This window comes from Buteo buteo, chromosome 4 (genome assembly GCF_964188355.1).
Source record: "Buteo buteo chromosome 4, bButBut1.hap1.1, whole genome shotgun sequence".
NCBI lineage: Eukaryota > Metazoa > Chordata > Aves > Accipitriformes > Accipitridae > Buteo > Buteo buteo.
In genome coordinates this window covers 69,468,712-69,490,866 of record NC_134174.1, presented here as the reverse complement: position 1 = coordinate 69,490,866, position 22,155 = coordinate 69,468,712, and the positions used below count along the sequence as shown (strand labels likewise).

At 49.7% G+C, this 22,155-nt stretch overlaps 1 protein-coding gene across 1 annotated transcript in view; it reads left to right on the top strand.

Moving 5' to 3' along the window:
- Positions 1–19,078, top strand: part of STK32C (serine/threonine kinase 32C) — a 92,155-nt gene extending 73,077 nt beyond the window's left edge. Inside the window, exons 3-12 of the mRNA XM_075026653.1 lie at positions 2,599–2,750; positions 5,930–6,103; positions 6,644–6,681; positions 8,120–8,209; positions 8,703–8,806; positions 8,912–9,028; positions 11,450–11,575; positions 11,745–11,876; positions 13,527–13,594; positions 14,424–19,078. Of these exons, the coding sequence (XP_074882754.1) occupies positions 2,599–2,750; positions 5,930–6,103; positions 6,644–6,681; positions 8,120–8,209; positions 8,703–8,806; positions 8,912–9,028; positions 11,450–11,575; positions 11,745–11,876; positions 13,527–13,594; positions 14,424–14,562 (1,140 nt within the window). The 3' untranslated portion in view covers positions 14,563–19,078. The remainder of the gene's footprint in view (positions 1–2,598; positions 2,751–5,929; positions 6,104–6,643; positions 6,682–8,119; positions 8,210–8,702; positions 8,807–8,911; positions 9,029–11,449; positions 11,576–11,744; positions 11,877–13,526; positions 13,595–14,423) is intronic.
- Positions 19,079–22,155: the final 3,077 nt, after the last annotated feature.

Below are 22,155 nucleotides of genomic sequence, written 5' to 3'. Positions count from 1 at the left end.
CCCACGTGGCTGCCCCTGCTCCCCCGGCGTTTTGGGAAGCTTGGCTGGAAGAAGGACGTTTCCATCAACGCCCACGTTAGTGTTCTTTTCTGGAAAAGAGAGAACAAAAATTTCCAGAGCGCCTGAAACTGGCATTGCTCTGTATGTAGGTGATGCTGTTCCATTTCAGAAAACTATTTATTATGATTACAGAGTACAAGAAGTTTTCATCATTTTCTCATTTATTGTACTAGGTTTCCATTTTCCCTGCAGAGAGACAAAAAGCAAATGACATAAATATAAAATGCAATGCCTGTTAAGGTACTGCAAGTCACAACCTAAAAAAAAAAAAATTTTAGAAATTAATGAGCTTCTAGCTATAATGCGAAATAAACTGAAATCAGGAAAGAATGTTGTTCAGCGCCTGGGTGGCTGTTACTCAAAGGTTTGTTTTTAGAGAAGTTATGTAGCAATGACCGTGTTTTAAAGGGATATTGTTAGGTCTTTTCTGCTCGAAGAATTTATAAAATATGAAGTTATTTTTGCCTGGTTTATTAAATGTACAACCAGTTTAGTCTGCGTTAGGCAGTGGTTGGATCCTGCTGGTGCCTTGCATTGTGCCAAGTGGTTCATTATTATTATTAAGTTTGCACAAAGCAAGGGTTTTGCCTTACATTTTTGTATTCTGAACAGTCCCTGGCAGCTGTAGCCGATGAGCTTTCGCACGCCCACAGACGCCGGAGGGGACCGTGCCTGCCGGGGGACGGGGCTGGGGACACCCGTTCTCACCCGATAGCTCAGAGGTGTGCGGGGGCACAGGCTGCCCTGCCTTGGCGAAGCTGCCAGCGCAGGACGTGACTCTTGGGACCGAGCGCCGTTTGCGGGCATCGGGCTTGCTGGTGCCGCCGCAGGCAAGTGTGAGTTTGACCCAGAGAAAATTGCTCAGGTCAAGCTGCCCGAGAATGAGCCTTTAACTTGAGGTCTGAGGTGTGCGTGGAGTTATTTCAATACATAATTTTCCGTTCTTACCATAATGGTAATGACGACTGCAAAATAATCCCCGTAATTTCAGCGTGCATCGCTAATTGGGATGTTTTTATCAGGCTAATGATAACCACCTATTATTTTGTCACCTTCTTGCTGCAGTGTGTCCTCGATGATATTATATTGTGCGCCATTAGCACTTGCAAATGGTTATTAATGGCAGTATTTTAGAAGCGCGGAAGAGTTCAGCGGCTCCCGTCTGTCTGCGATGTTTTCTGCCGTCTGCAGAAGCTCCCTTTACTTGCTCCTGTGCTGTGTAAGTGTGACCTGCTCTCCAAGGAGCTGCCTGAAGCCACCCCCACGTCAGCCTCCCTGTGCCGCTCTGGATGAAGGCTGTATGACCAAAATGCCAAATTACTTATTTTTCAATGAAAATATATCCGGCGCATTGTAATCGTGAGCACGTCTGATAATTAAAAGAGGACAGATGTAATTATAGCAGCTGTAGAAATTCCATTCGTTCACTTAAAAATAGTTACCTTGATAACTAATTAGCTCATAGTCACCTTGGTAATGAAGGTGTCATTAGTATCAGAAGAACCGAGGGAGGCACACCCGAGGCAATGCCGGCAGGGAAACCCATGCCAGCCCAGCGGGCTTTGTGCCCGTCGGCCGAGCGGCTGCCGGGGCCAGGGGCCGGCTTCTCCCTCCAGGCCCGGCTCTGCATCCCGGGAGGGGGGATGGCTGCGAGCAGCTGGTGGGAAGCGGACGTTTCGTGGGGAGGGGGACCCACCGTGGACCCCTGCTTGCCCAGCCGTGAGAACAGGCTGTCCCGTCCGGTGCGGTGGGAGCAGAGCGGGCAGGGGTGGGAGGCAGGAGGGAGCCGGACAGCGGCAGGCAGCGTGGTCCGCAGCGTGGTGCCTGCCTGGGGAAGGACACATCGCCCTTCGCGATGGCTTGTTGCTCCGTGGGGCTGGGAGCCTGGGCGGGCTGCGCAGGGGGGGCTCTGGGGTTACAAAACCCCGTCCGTGCACGGAGGGTCTGTGTCTCGCAGGGACAGAGTACCGCTGCCTTTCTAGGGGCACAGTGTTTGTTGTTGTTAACAAACGTACATTTCAATCACTTTCTGCTAAAACAAATAATATTATTTTGACCTTTCCGAGCACAGCTACGTACGCACTAGATTAAAACCAATCTGCCGGAGGTTGGCAGCCGGTGGATGTGAGCAGAATGGAGTCAAGGCTGGGAGAGAAGCCCCGCCATTGCCCAAAGCCGGTCTCCATTCGGAGGCAGTGAGCACAAAGCTCTCTCCCACGGCTCCCAGACACCTCTCCCTGCTGGAAAGCTCTCCCTGGAGCCGGCCGTCACATCCTCGAGGAAGTTCTTGTGTGGCTGTGCAGTGAAAGACAGCCCGGGTGGGGTGGTGCAGTGCCCAAAACATGAGTGAACGGGCACTGCACTTGGAGCAGGGATGCTGGTGTCCGCAGATCCCAAGTCACAGCCCAGGGATCAGGAATATTTGATAGTGGGGTAGAAGTGCTGAGCGGCCTGGGTCTCAGCCTGGTAAAGCAGCAAATGAGGATATGAAGCATTTTACTAAATCTCTTTTTTCCTTCCCCTTCTGTGGTACTTTAGGTGTGTATTGTGCAGAAGAGAGACACTGAGAAGATGTATGCCATGAAGTACATGAACAAACAGCAGTGCATCGAAAGAGACGAGGTTCGCAATGTGTTTAGAGAGCTGGAAATCCTGCAGGAAATTGAGCATGTGTTCCTGGTGAATCTCTGGTGAGCAGCTCCTTTCCCTCTGCCTTCTGGGGCTGCCTGCCCTCAGGTGCTCGCAGAGCCCCGTTCTCCCCATCCTCCTGGGGTGTTGGATGTCCGTGGGAGCCTCCCAGTGAGCACCTACAATGGAAGTCCATGATAACGTGAAATGCATTCAGGAAGCATAGTATGGAAGATATGCATATGTTATGGCATCAAACATTTCAAAACAGCTTAGCTTTTCTTTTTCCATCAAAAACCTTTGTGTGTTTGTTGGGTTTTTTTCAGAGCCTTCTTGCAACTACCACTATCAGGTCCCTCCTAAGGAACCCCCTGCCAATTTAACCATAAAGTATTTTTGTACCATGGTGTGTTGGTGTGCAGTTCGACTAAGGTGTCTTGTGGCAGTACGATGCTCCCGGTGATTGCCATTAAAGAAATGGTCCATTTTATGTCCATGGAGATACTGAGAACTGTGACAGTCTGTGGTGAATCGGTTACTGCGTGGGGCCAATTTTTGTAACAAATAACAGCTTGAAAAGTCAAAGAAACTAGCATTTTTAGAGATTACGATTTATAACTTTTATTAATACAAAAATTATACAATATATAGTGTTTTACACAGTATTTGGTCCCTCTAAGGACTCGATCTTGCAGAGATTGGCTAATAATTTAAACAGAACTGCTCTCAGCAGTAGCCAGTGTGTTCAGTAAAGTGTTACTAAGAGAGGTCCTAACTCAAGACATTTTAGTGGGTGGTTTAAAGCTCTCCTGACCATGTTTAGGTCTGCGCAGGCACTGCAAAGGCAGCTGCATAGGCGTACACTGAGGGATGCTGGTGGGGTGGGGGAATTAATATGGTTGTAGGGCAGCCAAGGAGATGCACTCCATGTCATTTTTTACTGTGATGCACTCCATGTCATTTTTTACTGTGACTATCTAGACAGGATGTGTTTCAAAAGCATTACCAACTAAAGCTCTTTGTTAGATTTCAGCCTGATTTGAGGAGTTTTTTTTAAATGAGACCCTAAAACGTTACTGACTAACAAGGATAGTTTTTGCCAGTGCACACACAATGAAGTTACTATTGAGCAATTTGAAATGTAACTATTTTTAGTGATCTACTACTGAAAAAAAGTTATGAGAGCTCTGCAGATTATCAGATGTGTGGCCTTTTGCTGGAGAATGACTAAGGGCAAAAAAATGCTTTGCAACACGTTCACTGGCCATGTAAAATATATCCCTTTAGAGCTCACATATATCATTATCAAATTTTGCACAAAAAATTAATTTACAAGTGTTACAAAAGAGTGCATTGTATCTTAAGATCGTTGGTTAGTTTGGAATGAGACCATAGCAGTCAGCCTCGTGATCCTCTCCCAGCTCCTACTGCCTGGGGGCCTGGGTGGTCCAGCCTCTCTCTGCCTTCCCTGCCCTGTGAGGGAGTGCCCGATGTGGGGCAGGGATCAGAAAATCCAACGTCTTCACCCATGGTCAACCAACATGCCACAAACTGATCCTGTGCCAGCAAGCATCTCTGATCACTGCTAGGAGGGAGCTGGGGCAAGAGCAAATAGAGGACACATTGCAGGGTGATAGAAATAAGGAATTGATGGCTTATATTCTCAGACTGCAGTAAGAGTGACATTATGAGAGGTGATGGAAAACCTTTGATAGCCCATTGAGTGGAGGATGACAGGCTGAGAAGGGAAAAGAAGAGTGGTCCCTTCTCTTCCTGTATATGAGACTTGGGTTGCTCGAAATTTTGCCTAGGATTTATTCCCCCAGTGTCTTGCACACCCTTGGCATGGTTTGAAATGCATTCTTTCAAACGATAGCATGGCTTTTTGTAAAGGCAGGCTTCTGCAGCTGTGGCTTAGAGAGTGTCATTAAGGCAGGTAAGCGCTTTTTCCAATCCAGTGGGTTTTGAGATTGCCTAAAAATTTGTGCAGCCACAACCACAAGGAGAAAATAGTAACTGTAAAATAAAGGCCATGCTTAATTGGAAAATAAGGGGTAAGCAAAAATGATAAATTATGTAAAAAATGTAAGGACGTGCATCTGCAACGCACAGTGCACAGTAATCTCCTTCAGTGATTGCAAGGCTTATGTTACTATTGAAATCTGTTTTTAAGGCTAGAATCAGTGCCTTGTGAACGGCTGCCTGATTTCACAGAGACAGAAGAGGGGCAGAAGCAGCAGTTTTTCGCAGGGAAGCTGCACACCTTGCTGGCCACAGGCATCCCTTCCCTCTCTGGCAATGTTGGATGTGCAGCAGGCTGGCAGGCAGGAATATTTTCAAAAATTCAGAAAGTTTTATACTGAAAGTGATGAAAGTTGGTAATACTTTACATACTTTTTGTTGATCGGTCACTCCAGAAGAGCCAAATCAGTTAATATTTATTTTTTCAGCATTTTAGCAATTGCAAATTTTTTTTTCCAACAAGTAATTAAATTCTTGAGAAAACTTGCTCTCTTAGCAAATTTTTCCCTTTCAGCTCATACTTTTAGAATAAACCTACATTTAAGATGAGAGCAGAAGTGTGTGATTCATAAGCATTATACAATCCCACATACTCTTTCCTTAGAAATACTATCGCCAAATATAACAATTGAACTTTGTTTTGTAGTGTATCTTCACTGCTGTCAGTCTCCTGTGGGATCCACTGCAGATTTAGAGAGGCGTTTTACTCTACAGTAAATATAAATCTCTTTTTCTGTTTTTTATGGTTAATTTAGCAGTTGTGTTTTACAATTCATTTTCAGGATAGGGATAGATATTTTAAGTAGGTTTATCAGAGTGTTCACAATTGAAAATGCAAAGTTTCTCTGAAGTGACTGGCTAGCAAAGCCCCGAGCTCTGCCTGCACCTCTGCCTGCAGCTCTGCCTGCTGGTGGGGTTACATGGCAGCGCTCGGGAGGGAGGTGACGGTGGCAGGGCGAGCGCGGGGAAGTTAATTGGGATACTTCCCTCTTCAAAGGAAGTGTTGCTTAGCATAGCAATAGGTTAAAAAACAAGACAGTGTCTTGAGTTGCACTTGCTTAATTAGAAAGGTGTAAGCACCGATGCGGGCATATGCTTGTAGTGGGACTGTTTGCAGTTTTCACAGGAGCTGTGTAATTAGGAGAGGGAAAAAGCCTGACTAGGTTTCATAACTCCTGTGAGACTCAGCCTGCTCGCTCACATGCCACCGGTCCCGCAGGTACTCCTTCCAGGACGAGGAGGACATGTTCATGGTGGTGGACTTGCTTCTTGGTGGCGACCTGCGCTATCATCTGCAGCAAAACGTTCAGTTTACGGAAGAAACGGTCAAACTCTACATCTGTGAGATGGCGCTGGCTCTCGACTACCTACGAAGTCAGCATATTATCCACAGGTAACCATGCAGTCTCTTACTCGCAGTTGGTAGCTGGCAGGAGCTGCCCGTGCACTGCGCTGCCCACGGCTGTTTTGGGGTGGGTGATGCTGTCTTTGCTTAATGCCACCGGTGCCCCTGAGTCAGGGAACAGCTGGCACTAAACCGCACTGGCAGTGCTGGTCCTGGGCACCCTCCGCCTGCTGGTCCTGCTCCCCTGTCACTCGGAGGAAGCCTGATGCTTTGCTGGGGGCTGAAGGCACCTTCCAGGATGGGTTTCAAAGCGATGAAAGGCTTCACAGAAATAGGCCCTGTACTGTGTTATTAATTTTCCTTGGAAATTATGCCTGAACAAGCCCAATGCTCCCACTTTTTTGCCCAGTTGCCCAGGAAAAGTATATTTCTAGTCCATCATGAAGGAACTTGTCTAATGTTAGGGTATTTTTGTTTTATGCGTTCCTAATTTTTGATAGATAAAAAAGTTGCAGTTTTTTTGTTGTTGAGTTGCATTCTTGATCTGACTGAGATTTCATCTTGCTGTAACCTTGCTTCTTTTTCCAGAGACGTAAAACCAGACAACATCCTCCTCGATGAGCAAGGTAGGATCTCTCTGCCTTGCTTTGTCTGCCTCCTTCATTCAAGGGACAGATTCTTTACAGTCTTGAATACCGTGCATCTTTCTATCTGGGAAAAGTGTGGAAAAAGCACCACTCCTTCTAACTGATGGGTGCTTGGTTGAACGTACCTGTGCATTGTAATGCCAGGGAAGATCCACCAAGGGCAGCCCCTCTCCTCGTTACCCCCACCTCGCTTCACCCACGCTCTGCCTCCTTTCTCACTAGTGCCCCAGTGCACAGGTCGCCCATGCCAGAACTGCGGTACCTGGCATCATGGGAGGGCACAAAGCGCAAGAACTGACTTTATTGAATTATAGAGTGAGTGATCTGCACACATACTTTTAAGCTAGTTTTGATGTCTCCCCGGGGGTATGGATCTGGGCTGAGCCAGGTGGAGTGAGTTCAGAAACCTTTATGAGAGCATCTATTAGTAATATTGTCTCAGTGGCCCACATAGGAGAAATACCATAGGAGATCCTATAATGACCTCTGTTCCAGCAGTAGGTCTTATAAAACGAAGACATAATCTCTTAGGACAGCAGGCTCCAAACCATCCGAGTTTTACCGTGAAGCCTCATCAAAACCAAAGCTTGCACTTGCATGGAAATTAATTAGAAAATAGCACAGGGTATAAAGCCCAAACATAAATGGGAAAAAGGAGACGTAAGGGAAGACTTCACAGGACAAGGCAGTCTGTGATTCACACACCACTTTCATAACTGTCTTGTAGATAGAGAGCAAAAAGTAGCCTCCAGAAGGGCAAATGGCTGGGTTTTCTGTTTACCAGGCTGGCTTGAAAAATAATGACCTATTCTGAATTTTAACTTTCAGACCTGATGACAGAGAAAGTAGAAACAGAGAGAAGGTGTTCCACTTTTTGAAATATCTTAATGATTTCTTCTCACAGCCTTAGGGTTTAGGAAGTATTGTTATGATTTCATTCAACTGGCGTGTCCAAATTTGCTGTGGTCTGTACAGAGTGGCAGCACTATTTTAGCTCTGGGACTCTGGGGTAGTCGTGGTTCAATGGCTTTCATCAAAAACAGTTCTAGGGTTTTAATCAATGTGACCAAGGCAATATCTTAGTATAGTGTTTCCCTGTTGACATCTTCACTGACTGTAGCTTCTGGCTAGAGCAATTTGACCAAGTGCTGGAGCTGGTGTAGGTTACTAGTTTGCTCCAAGTGTGATTTAAAATCAAGACCCAAAGCTAGCTACCATTTAATCACCTAGCCAGCCTGACAGCCTGGGAAAGCTTCAGCATCTGTTATGGCCATTCGGAGGGCTCTGACCCTGACCTGCCTGTGCCCATGCTACACTGTCGGAGGGCAGAAGCTTATGAAACAAATGTATTCTGACTCTATATTGCCACTGTTCTGCGTTGCGATTAATTCCTTCTTAAAATGTGTCTTTATTTAAGGTCATGCACATTTAACAGATTTTAATATTGCAACAATAATTAGGGACGGTGAAAGAGCAACTGCATTAGCTGGAACAAAGCCATACATGGGTAAGAAATAATAGCTGTTCCTTACATCTGTATTTTACCTTTCAAGAGCACTCACCGCATGCCGCCTGACAATGCCTGTCTGTGACAAAGGCATTGAATTAATTAAGCACATTAATGCATGCGCCCAAGTCATTCAGCAGAGCTTGCTCCTTTGAAAAGTGAAACTGCCGGGGTAAATGAATTGCTGTCAGCACGCCCTCCCCATCCCGCCCTGCCTTCCTTGCTCTGGGACTTGGTGCGTGCCGGTGGGCGCCGGGTTTCTGCCATCCCTGGCTTGCTCGGTTGGGAGGGGTCTCCCCGTGTGCGCCCGATAACGCCACTGCCCAGCAAGGGCAGGCATGCTGCTGCGGCTCACCCTGGCTTGCAAAGCCCCGCCTCGGGCAGTAGTGCATAAAAATAACCATAAGGTTTACATACTGACTTTGTGAAATACTGGAATAGAAACAAACTGATGTCAATGCATAACCTGTTGCATTTTGCCCTTTCTGTTCAGCCCCGGAGATTTTCCATTCCTTCCTGAACGGCGGGACGGGCTACTCCTTCGAGGTTGATTGGTGGTCGCTGGGAATCATGGCTTACGAACTCCTGCGGGGCTGGGTAGGGCTCCTGGATGGTCCGAGGCCTAAGAACATGCTTTCTGCAGTGTTCTGACTGCAGAGAGGAGAGGGAATTTCTTCTCATCTTTCTGCTTTTTTCCCCCAGAGACCATATGACATCCACTCCAACAACCCCGTGGAGTCTTTAGTTCAGCTCTTCAGTACTGTGAGTGTTCAGTACTCATCTGCGTGGTCAAAAGAAATCGTTGCTCTGTTAAGAAAGGTAAATAGTCCTGCTGGCGTGATTTACATTATACGTTAGCTACAGTGCGTGCGGGACTAGCTGGAAAATTTTCAGCATGTTAATAATGTAAAATTGAAATAGGACTAGTTTTTTATGACTTTGTTCAGGCTTAAGCACAGATTAATCTTGTGTTTTGTTTGTTTATTATCCCTGTAATAAGATGCATTATGTTTAATATCAAGGGAAGCAAAAAGGCTGGGTTTGGTGAGACAATCAAATTCCTACCTGGGCTAGAGCTGTGCCCTTCCAGCATCCCTCTCAGTGGTCATAATTACCTAAAAAGACAGCAACTGTGGCTGAGACGGCCCTGTGAGATGGAGGACCATGTGTTGCCCCTGCTGCGTTAGCTACTGCCTCTCGACAGTTCTGCTGGTCCAAAGGGTCGGATTTGGTGTGTTTGGTTGCGAGAATTTTCGGGGGGGGGGGGCGGTCCATATCTATTGGACAACCTGCTGCTTTCCTTGTACTGCTACATGAGAAGATTGTTGATTTGGTGTGGAGGCTGTGTTTTAGCTTCTGCTTGCTTGAGAGCTCAGAAAAGTAGCTGGTGAGTATGCTATAAAAAAGATATAGATGGTGCTGACAGAAAATAAGTGACTGTGATCTAAGTTAATGTTGGATGGACAATTTACATAATTAGATTTTGTTTTAATGAGAAGCAGCATTGTTTGTTATGGCTGCAGCAGAGCATTCAGCAGGTTCACATTGCCATCTGCTGGGCTGGCGGCAGTCGGGCTTCTAGAGACCGGGCAGGATTTAAACATCTCACCAGGACAATGCCAGCAGCCACCTCGGCCTGGAAGCCCCTCCGTGTCCCCCCAGAGCTCTGGGGTTTCAGTGATCGGGGTGCCCCAGCCCTGTGCCCTGCCCGCTGGGGCAGCCGGGGGGCTCGGCTGGCGCCCAGGGGCGATGCTGGGCGCTGTGTTGCCCACCCGTCCACCGGACCCAGCTCCCGCTCCTTGCTCCCCGCTCCGGCACTGCGGCTGTGCTGGCATCGACACCCCGTGTCTCCTTCCTGCTGGGCTGGTGCTGTCCCAGCAGCCTTACTTGGGAATTGGGAATTCCCCCCTTTTCATTTTAATGATGAAGATAATTTTATGGTGTGAAAAGGTGCCTGGAAAGTTCCCCAGGCGGCAGTTGCTGGTCGAGGCAGTCTTTTACTCCATGCCCTTCACAAGCATCGCTGTGCTTGGGCGCTTGGCAGGCTGTAAGTACAGTCACCGTTGCCTGCTTCTTGCATAGTTAACTTTGGCGTTGGAAAAACACTCGGCACTGGCTCTATTTTCTGCAAAAATGTTGTAACCACCTATAACTAGCGTGCCTAGAATTATGCCGCATTTTCCTAAAGCAAATGGTCCTAGATGGGGATTTTGTAGAGGTCCTACCATAGGTGTCCGTCAGCTGGGAGACCTTATGTGCTCAGCTTGCAGATGCCCGAAGCTGAGCTGGGGCAGCCGGAGGTCAGGACTCAAATTCTAGGTGCTCTGGAAAACCAGCAAGAGCTGGTCCAGAGGTGGGCTGCGGCTCCAGCACCAGTGGCAGCAGCACAGGCAGACAGGGGCGCCGGCTCCTGGAGAGGGGCGAGGGTGGGCGCAACTCGCCCGCCATGAGCATCCCACGCTTGGGAGAGGAGGGACACGCATGGGGCTCTGAGCGTGCACTGCAAAGGTGGCAGCAACCGAGCTTCAGTGAAGATGTTCACAAGGGGAGACTAGGCACAGAATTTTCTGGAAGCCCTACCCAGACCCTGTGTTAGAAGTACCTCCACATCAGACGTACCTCCACATTAGACATACCTACACACTACACGTACCTCCAGCGGTCCTGGGAGCTGTAACTCGTCAGCTGAGCGTACAGCGTGGTCTGTGGTGCTGAATTCTTTGAAAAATCAGGTCTGTCCTCGGACTGGTGTCTCAGCGGATCAAGTGATCATTTTGATTTTTTTTCTCTGTGCTTAGCAATCTGTGCGTGTGATAAACGGAGTAGTATCCCCTGGTGTCACAGAAATGGTGTGACAACAGGACTTGTGGAGGTTGAAACTAAAATGGTGAGCCCCTGGGGGAATCAACATCTTTACAAGGGAGCAGGGTCTGTCGCTGGCATGGGGAGGAGTGCGCTGGGGCAGCAGCACCCAGGTGCTGTGGTGAAGGGTCGTGCCTTGTAGGTGGGCATGGAAGGAGCAAACCCGCACTGGTCCAAGAGCTCACGGTACCAGATTTTTGGCCATCTGGTTTCACAACCTCCAGAAAGTTTTTCTAGTATTTTTTTTCCTACAGTAAGTTATGTATTTCCATGATGGAAAGGTTGCTGCATGGCTGACCCATCTGAGTTGTGCCAAAGGCAGGGTGCTGCTGGGCTCCTTTTCTTTCTCCTCTGATGGGAATGCTTTTCTCTCCCCAGCTGCTGACGGTGAACCCCGAGCATCGCTTTTCCTGCCTGGCCGATGTTCAGGCCTCAGCATACTTGTCCGGTGTGGTCTGGAGCGACGTCTGCGAGAAGCGAGTGGAGCCGGGCTTCGTCCCCAATGTGAGTAGGAACGATCTGTGCCCTGGCCCCAAGCAGTGGCCACTTCTCGTCGTTACAGGAACCCCTGCATTTGGCAGGCGCTTTCTGACAGGGAAGTAGTTTCTGAGTGTATTTGCTGCAAGAGAGAGTCTGTGCTGTGCCTAACGTGCATGGTGCTGTGTCCTGGCAGAAGGGCCGCCTGCACTGTGACCCCACCTTCGAGCTGGAGGAGATGATTCTGGAGTCGAGGCCCTTGCACAAGAAGAAGAAGAGGCTTGCAAAGAACAAGTCGAGGGATAACAGCAAAGACAGCTCACAGTCTGTAAGTGCATTCTGGGGTAACAGCCAGCCGGGAAAAAAGGCTGAGCTGCTGAATTTGGGGGTGTATAGCAGTAGTTACTGCGACAACGCAGTAACCGCAGATTTATTTTCATAAAAACATTTGCCCAACAGAGTCTTTCTGATGACCAAATGTTCCTCTTATGCAAGTTTGATAAAACTCTTTCACAGTAATATGTACTTTGGAAAATTAAATGAGAAACAGAGGTCCCGGCACACCGGTCAAGAGAAAAACTGGGTTTGGGTAACTGTTCTGTGTTTTCTCTTGCCATGTGGGCTGTGTGGCTGGGTAAGCCCCACGGCTCTGCTGTGCTCCTGCGCCGGGGTGAGGTCTGGCTGCACTGGCTGGGGAGGCCGGCACATGAGCATGGGAGAAGTGTGTCCCCGAGCACTTTCTGCAGAGGGGGATCCATTAGCTGGGAAATTAAGCTGGAGATGAGATGCATTTGTTTCTTCTTTTCACTGTGGGAGTCACAGTGCTTTTATATCACAGGGAAGATAAATACAAGAATCTTGGTTTTACAGAGCAGACGAGTCCCAGGAGTAAAGCAAATCAGGTACTCAGTCCTGCAGAAAACAGAGTTTTGTCGGGGGTGTTTGCAGGTAGGGTGGTGTGCCAGCAAGGCCTGTGAGAGCAAACGCACATTACCCACCATCCCGGCTTCCCCTGCGCAGTGCCTCTGAGCTGTGCAAATCCCAGACCACGGGAACAAACATTGTCCCCGCCAGTGAGGTCAGGACCATTCCCTGTCTGAGAGCAGCAAGGGAATGCCAGGCAAGATTTTTCCTGTCTCATTGTCTGCACCAATTAACTGCAATGGATCCCTTCCCTCTTCAGTGGGAGTTAATGCCGCGATCAATGAGACTTACTGTAAAAGGACGAAGAATAAATGGGGAAGTGAGGGAGGAAAAAACAGAATAAGCAAATTTGCAAATACCTCTCCGAGGTTTTGCTGCCAGGATAGTTAAGGGCACTTTGCCTGCCAGGACACACGGCTGATTGCCTGCTGCCCAGGCAGGTGCCGGGCAGGAGCCCGTCCCTCGCCGCGGCTGGAGTGCAGCAGCAGCGTCTAGCTTCAGAGGAGGTCCCTGCACCCGGACAGCAGTAGTGCAGGAGGTAAAATAAAGGCAGAAATCGGGAAGCATGGCCTGTCCACAGACCCGTGTTTCCCCCCTGCCTCGCGGGTGCTGCCAGCTTCCCCGGTGTGCGTGCAGCCAGCGTACCTGCACAGCCCCTGGGGACGGTGCGCAGCCGTCTGTGGGACAAGGCAGCAGCTTTGTGCCTTGTTCTTGCGAGGACTCGCACACGCAGGCTTTGTGCTGGTCTCTCCCCCGCACTGGCTTTCCTTCCTATGGGCAGATAGCACTCCCAAAAGCAGAATACACAGATAAACATGTTGTGTGTATCTGGAAAACAGTGTGCTATCTGTGTTTTATGGAAAACTGCTTGCCGCAGATGAAACAAGCCACTGGTGAAAGCCATGAAGGCAATCAGCTGTGCTGTTTCCATCATCTGTTTCAGCTGAAGTTTCTGGTGACTGGGAGGCTCATACAGCTGGAAGCACTGTGATGCTGTAGGCAGCAGTGAGATGCAAATGGGACTGCTTATGCATGTATTGTTTTTCTTCAACAGGAAAATGACTATCTCCAAGAATGCCTTGAAGCTATCCAGCAAGACTTTGTCATCTTTAACAGAGAGAAGTGAGTGTGCAGGGTATTTTTTTTTTTAAGTACCCTTTTTCCTGACTTCCCTTGGGAATCAGAGTGCCAGTGCCTCACGGCTGGGAGCATCTCACTGCAGGCTTAGCCCTGGGTGACCGATGTCACCCGAGGAGCTCAGGTGCTGCCTCTGTATGAAAAGCAATTCTGACCAAAAAGGGAGACAAGATCAGGGATTATTAATCGCTGCCATTAAATAAAATATGCTGCAGAGAGACTTCTGGGATTTAACATATGTATGTGACACTGCTTCAATTTCCCCATTGGATCTTCTCACCCATCCTGCTTTTAGAGGATGATGGTTTGGAAAATGAAGGCGAGGAACGTGCTAAAACCTCTGCAGGGCATGATCGGGCAGTGAAAGCACTGGAGTTAAAGCAGCTGCTTTCCCCCGTGTTTGAGCATGCTGCCATGGGAATGTTTGGTTTGTAAGTAAAGGAGGAGATGGCCTCTGTGGTGCGTGGCAGGGAGCCTGCCACCCTGGCCACGGCACAGGGCGCTTCTGGCCAAGGTCTGAGTGGGCAGCGCTCCTGAAAGCTGAAGCCTTGCAAGTCATTGCGGAGTATTTCGGAGCATTTCAGTGTGTTTTGCTGATACATCAGTCCCTGGCATGACCTTTTTATGTGCTGTGTGCGTGCTCTGGAAAGACTCCTCTCGTTCACCATGGGTCTGCTGTAGGCACCTCTCGAGGAGTGGTGCGTGGGCAGCCTGGGGCACGCTCGCTGCTGTAGACTGCCTTCACACCACTCCTTCTATGGGGCATTTGATCTGGGGATGCCTACGTAACGCCTGGTTCCTCTGCTCCACACAGGCTAAAGAAGAGCCAAGAGCAGACAAGTGAGTCCATGTCCCCCCCTGAGACCACTGACGAAGCCGAGACAGAGGCCGAGTCTGAGACCTCCAATTTGAACATGTGCAGCTCCGTCTGCTCCTCCGCGGGCAGCAGCTAGGCTGCAGCCGCTGGGCGAGGGTCGCCGGCCCGCGCCGTGCCGATAACCCGTTCTCAGGTTGCGCTGAGCACCACAGGCTGTCCTCCGATACCACTGGAGAGCACCAACAACTAGTCTTGCAAAGCTGTAGCAAAAGAGATAGTTCTTACAGAACTGCATTCCTGGATTTAACGGATCGCCAGTTCGGCACACTGGTTGCCTGTCATGGGTAAAGATACTTGCTATGCAACTTGTCAGAGGAGGTAGATCAACTTCTTTACTTGTTCTTTTTTAATGTCAGATTGCTGATCTGCACGTTTTTAATACAGTAAAATGACAAGAAAAGAAGTTAAGTCCTTGGGTACAACAAGGAAAGACATCGAGCAGGTGTGGTGAGGGAGGAGGGCTGAACAGGTGGTTTAAATTTTACTTTGGCATTCCCTGTTAGTAAAGGCTGCTGTAGGGACAAGGAATCCCCCGTGCAAATCGGAGCAGTCCTGGGGCCTCTCTGGGCTGTGACGGGCGGCACCAGCCTCCTGGGAGCCTCAAGCTGTTCGGGTCCTGCCGCATAAGGGCATTCCAGGTACGTCCTTGTCCTCTCGTCACCTGTCGGAGTGTCTTTCCCAACTTGGGGCAAATAAATGTTTTTTCTGCACTCCACGAATTCTTCTGGGGCTGGGTAATGATTAAACATGTACTAGAGATGCAGAATGTATTTGAAATATTTGCTTTCTTTACATAGCTGCTGCTATGAGTGGCGAGGAGCTGTGCAAACGGACTGGAGGGTTTGGTTCTGTTTGTCCGGGTTTGGAGGATGCAGTTTATCACAGGTTCAGATTTTATTGGAGGCAAAGTGGGTGACCTTGCAATGCTGCTCGGTTATGAAAGAGGGGAATATCTTATTCCACCCTTTGATTTACTTTATTTTCGGTGTAAAGTAAAAGTACTGTATATAATTTATCAATACCTGTTTTAACTTCTTAATAAGACGGGAGATCTCCTTAACTTGTTCCAGCTGTGGATATTGCCTTTCTCGTTTCAGAAGCCTTCACTATATGAGTTGCTTAATCTGCTGTAGAGTCGCTTTTGGTTACTGTTGCTAAAAATGAGCCATGGGTTCTGCTGCAACGTACGGCTATTGTGGTACACAGGAGTTTCGTTAGGACTGCATTCACTTTCAAACTATCAACATCTGTTTGCTGCCAGACATAAGGAGGTTGCAGTGTTTGCATCCTTACTGTATATTCGTAACGCAAAAATGGATAGAAAATGTTTTTAACAGATGCAGATTCTTTCAGGACAAATTTTTTGTGTTTTTCATTTCTGCGAATAAAATAGAAAGGCCTAACTGGTACGAAACAATTTTATATGAAAAAAGACACGATGCATTTATTTTCCACAGTTTTATGTGGAAATCAGTACATGGCCAAAATTGCGCAGAACCGCATTTCCATAGAAGTCTTCAAAAGAAGCGTTCAGGTGCGCAGGCACAACTTGCACAGGGAGGGAAGCCGAAGCTCTGATACCAGTTGCACAGTTATTTTCAGGACAGAGCCAGGTGAATGCTGTCAGACATGGCAGCTCTCGCCGGGGTGCTGAGCACCCGGCCCCCATGCCGTGGCTGCTGAGGGACCAGGGTCGCACCACGAGGCCCCGGCATCGGCCGCAGGTCCTCGCACCGTCACGGCCCACGCCCCATTAGGAGCTGCCTTAGTGCCGGGCTGCAGGGGAGCTGCTGGCGTTCGGTGAGCCAGGTCTGAAATAAACGCTTTCCACTGCTCCATTTCCCCAGCTGCAGGAGGGTCTTAGCCCGGCTCTGAGCCCGGGCTGCGCTGGAGGGACCTGCCCTCTCTGCCCCCAGTAACCTCCAGTCTGATCACTGGGAGCCAGGGTGACCCAATTACCCTAATCACCTTCTCCTGCATGCGTGCGGATGGGCCGCCCGCTGTGGCCGCGTTTGCTGCTGGTGAGCAGACCCCGCTCTCTGCGCGGGCAGCCGGCTCCTCGCCCCCGTGCTCTCTGCGCGCACCCCGTGTCCCCGTCCCTCGTCCCGGCGCAGCGCGGTGCGCCTTGGCTGCCAGCTCCGCCGCCCGCCGCGTGCCTTGGCGGGCTCGGCTCGCACCGCGCGGGAATGGTGCCTGTCGGCAACGGCTGCTAGCGATGGCCAGGGTACTTTGCAACGTAGTAGTAACGCTTGAGATGAAAGTCACAAAACCACACCAGGACCGGCTCTGATTTGCTTCTGCTCAGAGCAGTCTGGTAACCCTGCTGCTGCCAGGGGCTGGAAACCCACCGCTTGGCCCGCCAGGACTCAGGTGGGGCAAGAGAAGCAGAACGAGGGTCAAAACCAGGTGTTTATTCAGGAGTTACGAATTACAGATGATTTACTCCACTGGTATGGGTAGGTTTTTTCAGTAAACTCCATTGCACTATTTATCATCTTTCTGTAAATAATGACAAAAGTTTGGACTATCAGAATGACAAGGAGCGTAACTTTTTTTTTGACCAAACCATTCCGAATGTGAGAGATGCAGATAGATCCTATTCAACCAGAAGCTCTCGGGCCAGGAGAGAAGTTGGCAGTTTGGTAGGACATGTCTAGTCAGATGTTTTCATCGCTTTCTTTAGGACAAGTGACACACGGCCCTTGAGGTCGAGGTTGGTGTGTGTAGGGAGGAGCTGGCTCACTTCTGAAATGGATGTTTCTCACCCCAAACGCTCTCCGTGTCAGTCATTTATGTTCCCTTTTCAGCACCGCTCTTACTGGGTAAATTGTGCAAAATATCCTTGGCAGAAACAGGGAAAGTTTCTCGGGAGACACCAGGTAATTGCTCCTTCCCCGGTGAAATCACTGGGGGCAGATTCTGGCTGTCTGGGAAGCACTACTGAAGTCCAGCAACGCATGCCAGGGGGAACTCTGCTTTCTGCCTCAATCTAGTTCTAAACCTCAATCACCGAGAAAAGTGACAGGGCACAGACCTCTAGGATCATTGCACTGAGTAGCAGAGATGCCGTGAGTACAATATAACTGAAGTACTCGGTTTTGATCTTAAATGATGCATGGGCATAACTTCACTGGTGCCCATTGGGGACCAGGTTTTATTGACGCCTGTTTGTGCCTGGTCCCTGGAGAAGAAATTACAAGGAAAGGGTATCTGGAAAATGGAAAAATGATAGGGAACAGATAGGTGTTTGCTTCGTTGTCAAAATCTCTGTGATGGGTTTCGGTACACCGGGCTCTTCTGTCCCCGCTGTGCCGCTGCTCTCTGGGCCCCTCTCGTGTCGCGTCCCCATCGCCGTGTCCCCGTCACAAGCCTGTGCTGATTGAGCCGGCCCCGTCGGCACCGCACGTCCCTGCGGCTCCTTCCAGGGACGTCCTCTGTAAAGCTAACCCCGTCCGCGCTGAACTCCCGCGGGAGACGGGAGCCTTTTTCCTCCCCGCGCCGCTCCGTCGGTGATGTGCTGTCACCGGCTGGCCGGCACAGACCGGGATGGGGAGCTGTGTCCGGGGTGCGGCGGGGTTACCCCCCAACGCCGCCCTGCGGTGCCGGTGCCGTCGGTAGCCGTCGGTGTCGAACGAGTCCTGTGCTGTTGCGGGGCGGCTCACCGGGGCCGGCAGGTGAACCGGCAGCCGCCAGTCCCGCCGCCTGCCTCGCGCAGCCAGAGCCGAGCTAGCGATGCTCGGCACGATGTGCGCGCTGAGGACGCCGGGGCCGGTGCGAAGGGTTGTTCTCTGCGAAAGGGCTGGTTCCTGTGAAAAACGCGTGGCTTTGAAATTCTCTGAACCGCTCCTCTCCTGTTATTCCCTCTGTTGCGTTAGAGCCTGAGGCAGCTCCAGATGTGAGCAAAACTTGCAGTGAAGTCGTGAAATACTCCTGGTACCAAACCCCATCATGCAGAGCTTGAAAGAAGTTGGTAGCAGCTCTGGGTTACATCTCCACTACAACCAGAATACAATAATTCTCTGTATATAAGTATTTAAATACATGTATTTTTTGTATGACAGATTTATACAAGGTGTGCCATTATTTGCTGTCAAAAGTCTACATTGCCTATAAATTATTCTCTTTAAATTCCTTGCCATAAGATTGTTTTCTTATCTCTGTTGTATTATGAAGTTTTGCAAAGTTGCATATTTTTTAAGTGTTTCCATTGAATTCCACAGACTTCACTGGGAATTTTGAGTAGAATACAAATGCCAGATCAGGTCCTGATGTTTCTTCTGTTGCCAATTCTTTATTACTCTATACCTTGCCAAAAAGAGAATAAGAGTAATAGCAGCAAAAAGGCAAATAATACGAACTTGACATTGGACAGTGCTGAAATCCTGATGCCTTGGTAGGGTATTTTTTTAGGTTATTTCAGTGGAAATATATGTAAAGTATATCTTTGTATTTTATGTTAATACATTTCTGTAATTTTATTGCATGAAAATTTTACCATGTCACAGAATATTTAAGTTATGACAAGTTTGTGTTTTTGCAGATACTGCGAGAAGCCATTGCATATGTGGAGTAATAAATGTGTATTTTTAACATTGCCAAGTATTTGTTGTCATTTCCAGGTTATTGATCTGTAGAAAAAAACTTTGAATCTTATAAAAAGTGGGTGTTATAATTACATTTCTTGATTACACATTGCAGACTGGGCTTGTTTAGCGTCCAGATTACACCAGTGGGTGTAACAGCCAGAAGATACCACCCGCCCGCTGTGTCTGAGCTGCCCGCTACCGACGGCAGCTCCCCGGCCAGCAGCAGCAGTCCTTTACGGCCGCATAGCAAGCAGGTCAGTACGCCAAGTATTTTTTAATTTGCTGCAAATTGCGTGGCGTGGTGCAGTGCCTGGCAAAGCCGGGTGGTTGCAGCTGATGGTTATGAGGCTGTGTGAAGGCACGAACCATGAAAAAAACCAAAACGCTGAAAGCTTTCTGAAGCCCCACCAGACCCCAGAGCTGGTGGGACGCTCCCTGCTAGCGCAGAGCCAGGGGTGGGATGTGGGAATGCAGCCGTCAGACTCCTTAAAAACTGCAAAACAGGCGTTAAAAGGGGAACAGCTGAATCCAGACGTTTTACAGTGTCCCACTTGCCGGTGTCAGTTAGAAGGTGTTTATAATTCCCTAGGGAGCGTTTATCTTTACAGCAGCGGGGCCGAGGGTCCTTTCGATGGTGGGTTTGGGGTCGCGGTGAGGATGAGGAGTGCCCTGGGCACTGCCACCGGCCTGGGTCGCCTCTGCCCACACTGGCCCCTGCCCGGGGGGATCTGCGCTGCACGGCTCCGAGTCTCTCCATGTGCTTGTGCTGGGCTGGTGCCTGGGAATGAGCTGGGAGAGCGATGAGGAATGTGCTGGGTTGCACCCACGCAGGGGCTGGGTCAGGGGCCCGGTGCCCAGCACCCACACCTATGGCTTGCTATGTTTTAGTACTTCACTGCACAGCCCTGGATTTTGTAGGTTAAACTCAACAAAAACAGCCCCAGGAGCTTCAGGAGGTCTGTGTTGTTTTTTATTTTCTCTTTCATCCCTCATCAGTACTTGGAATTATTAATCATGGTTGTTGGCGCAATGTGCTGGCTTCCTTTATCTCAGTGTAGAAAGCATCTGCAAAGGCTCTTCCTGACTTCAAAAGAAGTGGTAAAGGAACGAGACAAATCAATATATGAGCCCTAACTTGGCTCTCTGCAGAGCCCTTCACCGCGGTTGGCAGCCCTGTGCCCAGCCACCGATTTGATGCCTCTGGCGTGACCCCTCACAGCGTCCCCGTGCGTCCCCGAAGGGCCAAGGGCACCCAGAGCAGCCACCAAGCTGGGTCACTCACCCCTTGTACGAGGGGGAGAAGGCAAAGGTAACAGGGTGAGGACAGTTCCCCACACACAGCCCTTAAATCACAGGGGGTGAAAAAGCTGATTGATAGACTTAAACCGCCACGGCAGCCCCAAAAGCAGGCGGCTCTGTATCCGGCTGCCTGCCACTGCTGTGCCTAAACCGCTGCAACTGGCTTTTGCCGGGGCTCACCCTTGGGGTGGGACAAGCAGGGACCAGCCCTCCCCGTGCTCATCACCCGACTTTGCCTTTCTTACCTGCTGAGATTTATCGTGCCGCTGGTTTGGATGGTTGGACCTGAAGGAAAGGCGGGTGCCAGCTGCTGCTGCCTGCGCAGGCTGGGCTGGGGAGAGCCCTGTTACCCAGCAGAGCAGGTCAAGGCAAGGTTTGCCACAAGCTGGGAAAAAAAGCAGAAAGGAGCATGGAACTGCAGTGATAATTTTGTGTCTGGCTGCCAGCTGATTTGCACCCTTAGGGAAACGTCAGGAGGGTTTTCACGCAGCAAGTGTGAGCCCTGCGGCATCCCTCTGCCCCCGCTTTCCTCCACTGCGGCTGGTGAGACAACGGCGATGCCGGGGCAGCCGCGTCTCTGCAGCCCTCGGGCAGCTCTCGGCCGGGCTGCTTGGCTGCAGGGTGCCGTCACGCTCAATTTTAGCACTGCGCGATTTTCTGCTGCTTGTAACTGTGTCTGCATTTAAGACCAATACGCTGCATTGCATATTCTGTTTTGGTTTGGGCTGGGCAATTGTTGTCTTTTTGAATTTTACTGTTTTGTAGATAGTACTGCCGTTCTGCTAGGAAACGAGAGGCTCACTCATCCCCACTCCAAACATGGGCTGGGGTCTCAGGGCCCTGCCAGCGCGGCTGCGGTGCCTCGCCGCAGAGCCAGCCGGCACCCGCCGCCCCGGGCACGGGCCCTCGGTCAAGGGCACAAAGCGTCTCGCCGGTCGGTCCCCTTCGCCTGCGTGTGCCTGACCCAGAGCCTGCAGGAAAGCTGTCCAAAGAAATTAGGGCCAGAGACGGTGTTTGTGCCCTGGGTGGGTTCGTTTCCCGGAGGCTCTGGCTGCATTAGCAGGCGGCTGCCTCTGCCAGGACTCTGCTCAGCATCTCCTGGCACCAGGAAAGCTGCAGAAATGCTCTCAGCCCCGCTCTGTGCTTTAGGAAGTTGGGGTTACCACGTACCAGTGCCTGATAGCTCCCGGACCGAGGAAATAAACGCAAAGCCTCCTTGCAAAGAGAAAGGGGCAGCGGGATTTGAGCCCTCAGCTGGCGAGGCAGATGGAGGGACCAAAATGGCTTCTGCAGGGCGATGCTGGGAGAGGGGACAGTGTCTCTGGCTCCTGCCGGGGTCCCCACCACCCTGGGGTACCTCTCACTAACGACCCTGACCGTTGGACAAGGGTATTTCCAGGACAGAGATCACAGAACTTCCCTTGCTAAGTGTTACTGAGCTGGGGGTATCCCTGTCACCCTGTGGATGTCTGGGCAGGTGGGAGATGTTGCTGCCAGCAGACTGTAACTTTTCTCTTTCCCATTCCTTATGTAGTTTCCACTGCCATCACTTTAAAACTCTATTCAGAAAGAAAATAAATAGATGTTCAATAGCCTTGGCACAATTGCCGGAAAACTCAGAAGACCAACAAATGAAATTAAATAATTTGTTTCAATTAAAATATATCAACAAATGCATTCCCATATGTTTGATGCAGAAATTACTACAGCTCATTGCATTAAGCTATGAGATGTAGGTCAGATCAGATAAACAACAAGAAAAAAAAACACCAAAAAAAACCCCC